The sequence below is a fragment of the Penaeus monodon genome, chromosome 4 (genome assembly GCF_015228065.2).
Source record: "Penaeus monodon isolate SGIC_2016 chromosome 4, NSTDA_Pmon_1, whole genome shotgun sequence".
NCBI classification, from domain to species: Eukaryota; Metazoa; Arthropoda; class Malacostraca; order Decapoda; family Penaeidae; genus Penaeus; species Penaeus monodon.
In genome coordinates, this window is record NC_051389.1 from 17,697,171 (window position 1) to 17,701,749 (window position 4,579).

General features: G+C 42.4%; 1 protein-coding gene across 1 annotated transcript in view; it reads right to left on the bottom strand.

Moving 5' to 3' along the window:
* Nucleotides 1-1,395: 1,395 nt before the first annotated feature.
* Nucleotides 1,396-4,579, bottom strand: part of LOC119570647 (acetylcholine receptor subunit alpha-like 2) — a 100,774-nt gene continuing 97,590 nt past the window's right edge. The window contains exons 7-8 of the mRNA XM_037918303.1: nucleotides 3,895-4,250; nucleotides 1,396-1,914 (exon numbers count right to left, since the gene is read on the bottom strand). Of these exons, the coding sequence (XP_037774231.1) occupies nucleotides 1,723-1,914; nucleotides 3,895-4,250 (548 nt within the window). The 3' untranslated portion in view covers nucleotides 1,396-1,722. The remainder of the gene's footprint in view (nucleotides 1,915-3,894; nucleotides 4,251-4,579) is intronic.

Consider the following 4,579-nt stretch of genomic DNA (forward strand, 5'->3'; position numbering starts at 1 on the left):
TTTATTCCTTCTTTTATTACTTTCTTTTGGATAACTCATTACCATTGTTCTTCGTTCTTTACACTGATAAAAGCACTCATAAGAAAACTATAGGGATATGTAGAAACAATCACGAGATAAAAAAAGAAAAAAAATCACATGTCAATTTTCAGTCACTAATCTTTCTTTTTTTCTCTTCCTGTTTTATTATACCCTCTTTTTTCTTTTCCTTAGAGTTTTTTTTTTTTTGGATTTTCTTTTCTTTTCTTTTTCCAAGAGAAGGTCTCTATCCTGAGTTCTTGAGCTTTTTTTGTTATCTTTCTCTCTTTTTCCTCCTGTTCTTATTTCCTGATTGAAGGTCATGTGATAGTGTGCGAGGCTAGGTCATTGAATCAGCTTTTGCAGTGACAGCGGGCGAACGAGAGGAGGAGGAGGGGGATGGAGAGGAGGAAGGGAAGGAGGAGGAGGGGAAGGAGGAGGAGGGGAAGGAGGAGGAAGAGGAAGAGGAGAAGGAAGAGAAGAATAAAGAGCGAGAGGAAGAGAAAGGGAGGGAAGAATAAAGATCAGGGGGAAGAGGGGAAGGGGATAGAAGAAAGGAGGAGTATGGAGAAGAAGACAAATAAAAGGAAGTTGGTGTTTTTGAAAAGATGATAATGAAGACAGAGGAGAAAAATGCTAGTGAGGTTAATGGTGATGAACATTATGCCGTTGAGATGATGAAGATGCTGTCGATGATGAGGATGATTAAGAGAAAGACGAGGGGAGGGGGAGGAGAGAAGGACAAGAAGAAAAAGACAAAGGACGGGGAATTAAGTAAGAAAAGCAAAGGAAAGGACTTACGAATCTCAAATCGCCTTCCTTAACTTGACCTCAAGGTAAAGTGGCCATCCGTTCTGTCTATGCATCTGCAATATGCACACTACGCTAACTGCAACCTGGCACACGCACGCACGCACAGATCCGACCACCTCTGGCTTATTGCGAGGCAGCCATGTTGTCGAGTGTCTCCGTACAGTCGCCAAAGCGGGACACAGCTCTGCCCAAAGTCAGCCTTGGAGGGTGAATGCATAAGTGCGATTTCCTGGTGTAGAAACGAGCAGAAATGGCATTATCAACGTCTGCTGTGAGGGTCAATTGAGCAGTGTCAGGTATTGTTTTTTTTTTATATATTATTTTGTCTTTGTTTTTCGTATTTGGCACAATTGGAAGATCGTCGATTCGTGTCGGTTATGAATTTAAAAATGATCACAATATGATTGTTTTTGTGTCTTTTTAATGCAATTTGAATAATTTATTAGCATCATTTTTTTTCTTTTTCTGTCAAATATATATATATGTTTGCGTATATCTACATAGATCAATTGCGCCTTAAAAATATAGCACTCCTTTCATTGAAAACATGTGGCTATTTTTCTCTTTTTTCTTCAAAGTCAAAGCCATCATTGTTTTTTCGTTTTATTTATAGAACTCGAGGTTCTGCACTACACACTGTTACCTCAAGTTATACTTGTCTATTGAGCGGTAATTCAAGGTAAAAACAACACCTCATCGGACACAAAATTACTCCAACTTTCCTAGGTGAAGCTCTACGTTACGCAGATAAACCCACGCACACGCACAAACACACACTCAGGCACCACGCGCACGCACACAGACACACCTAAACACGAAATGCGCAAATAGTCTACACCGTTCTCTTCTTTTTTTTCTCGTCGCCGTCACAAAGTTGCAGCAACATGGCATCTACATATCCAGATCTTCTCCTCGCAAAGTGCGCCCAACTTGACTGAACAGCATGTCGACCGGGTCTGTGGAGTCGTAGAGGAAGGGTGACTCACAGAGGATCACGACCGTTCCCACCACAGACGTTAGGCCGAACACCCACAGCAGCAGTCTGTCCAGGACCATGGCGACGAAGGCCCAGTCGTCGTCCTCCTGTGGGTGGAGAAGGGGATTCTCTGTTAGTTCTGTGGGACTTTGAGGCAGATTTCGTTAGAGAAGAGATTTTTTTCAATAGTTCTGCAGTAGATTTCGTTTGAAAAGAGATATGTAGAAAAGGAGGATTCTACAATAGTCCACACAGAAAAAGATTCTGTAATACTTCTGTGGGACTCTGAAGGCAGGTTTCGTTTGAAAAGAGATATGTAGAAATGGAAGAAGATTCTGTAATAATTTTTCTGGACTCCGAAGACAGATATCGTTTGGGCAGAGCTATGACAAATTTAATGATCCTATCGGCGTGTGAAAAAAGAACAAAGAGGATTGTTATATTCCATTTCTGCTTTTGATTTAATAGGACTCTAACAGTGTAGTTTCCAAAAGAAGAAGTCTGTGTAAGAATGAAAGGTTTTATACACATCTTTTGCTTTAATTATGGGAGATTTTATTATAACAATTTGCATACGAAGACAAAGAGTTACATGCCGCTCTACTTTTCGGTTTGTGAGACTGTAACAGTACAGATTGCTCAAGGATACTTTATTGCACACTGGCATTGTAGTGAGGACCTATTTTTAGAATAAAGTATCGGGCCTCTCTACTTCTTATAAATGTAAGTAATGATTAATGTAAATAGTAAATATGATTTATCGTGAAGAATATAGAAGAACACTATTGGTATATAGAAAGACAGTCAGACAGATAGAAAGAAAAACGTGATAGATAGATAGATAAATAGATGATTGATAGACAGACAGGCAGGTAGAGTGACACAGACAGAGATACATACATACTGACAGAATGTATACATATATTTGGTCATCGGTTTGTCTATCCATATTTTTTCTCACATATCTGTTAGCTTTTGTATTTCTCTCTCCCCTCTCTCTCTTCTGTCTTCTTCTTCTTCTCTCTCCCCCCTTCTCTCCTCTTCTCTCTTCCTCTCTCTCTCTCTCTCTCTCTCTCTCCTCTCTCTCTCTCTCTCCCTCTCTCTCTCTCTCTCTCTTCCTCCTCTCTCTCTTTCTCTCTCTCTCTCTTCTCTCTCTTCCTCTCTCTCTCTCTCTCTCTTTCTCTCTCTCTTTGTCACCTCATCCAGTTCTTCTCTCTTCTCTCTCTCTCTCTCTCTCTCTCTTTATATATATATATATATATATATATATATATATATATATATATATATATATATATATCCATGTACATAGGTATACATACATACATACATACAAACATACAAAAGCTAACTGATATAACATATATGAAAACCAATATAGATAGAAGAACCGATGACCAGATACGATAAAATAACAAATGGTTTCCTTATGTATATTCCGTGATAAATGGATGAGATAAGTGTCTATGGTTGACAGAAGGAAATAATGAATCTACAAAATCGATATAGTCTCTGTCAGATCCAATATGAAATCTTTTAAGGAAATCAAAGGAAAAGCCTAAAAATCGTGTTTCTTTCTGAAAGGTCTACATCACTGAACGTGTTCGGGCAAAGAGAGAAAAAAAAAGAGAAAGAGAAAAAAGAAAGAGGGATAAAAGACTATCAAAGAGATAGATAGATAAAGAGAGAGAGAGAGAGAGAGAGAGAGAGAGAGAGAGAGAGAGAGAGAGAGAGAGAGAGAGAGAGAGAGAGGAAGGAATAATAATAACAAAACCATGTCCAGTCAAAGGAAATTAGGGAGAAAGAACTGAAAGAAAGAAAGAAAGAAAAACTCTCGCACCTACATAGGCCTACGGCAATGAACTTCATTGTTCGCTTGTCAGAGAAAGAAAGAAAGAAAATCAAAAAGAAGAGGAAAAAGAAGAAAAGGGGAAGAGGAGGAGGAGAATAATAAGAAGAACGAAGATGAAGAGGAAAAGCAGAAGAGAAGAACAACAGCAGACGAAAGAGGAAGAGGAAGAGAAAGGGAAGAAAGGAATAAGAGGCGAATACGGGAGTGAGAGGGCCCCTGAGCCCCGCCGGCCCACCTCATTGAACTTGTCCTGCTGCACCATGTGGAAGTGGATGAACTTGACGTTGTGGATGGCGCGCTGGATCTCGCAGGGGTAGCGCGCCTGCTCCTCGTGGGAGATGTGGAAGCACTCGGGCAGGTCGCCGAAGCGGGTGTCGTAGCGCGACGACCCGCCAGACATGCCCGGGCTGCCCGCCAGGTCGTCGCCGTCCAGGTCGAGGGTGCCCCCGTCCGCCGCCCCCCCGAGGCAGCTCCCCCGCATGCCTCCCCCGCCGCTCGAGATGCTGCCGCCGCTGCCGCCGCCGCCGCCACCGCCGCCGCCGCCGCCGCCGCCGCCGCCGCCAGGGGGACGGAGCCCGTTGTAGGACGAACCTGCGGGGAAGAGGAACGTGATGGAGGGGGGAGGGGGGGATTGGTCGAAGGAAAAGGCAGACAAGCGGATAAAGCTGAAGACAGACAGTAAGACACACAATATAACAAAACCAGACAGGCAGGGAGATAGATATACAGAAAGGCAGACAGAGAAACAAAAAGGACAAATCTGCCGCCTTATAAGAACAAAAGAACGATTACTTAATCCTCCATTGATTCTTTTCCCAACACTGAAGCGAAACAGCTTCACAACAGCCCGCCCGCGTTGATGACCCCTGCACTAAACTGCCATATCGATCAGGTACATGGAAATCTCATACTCACACTCA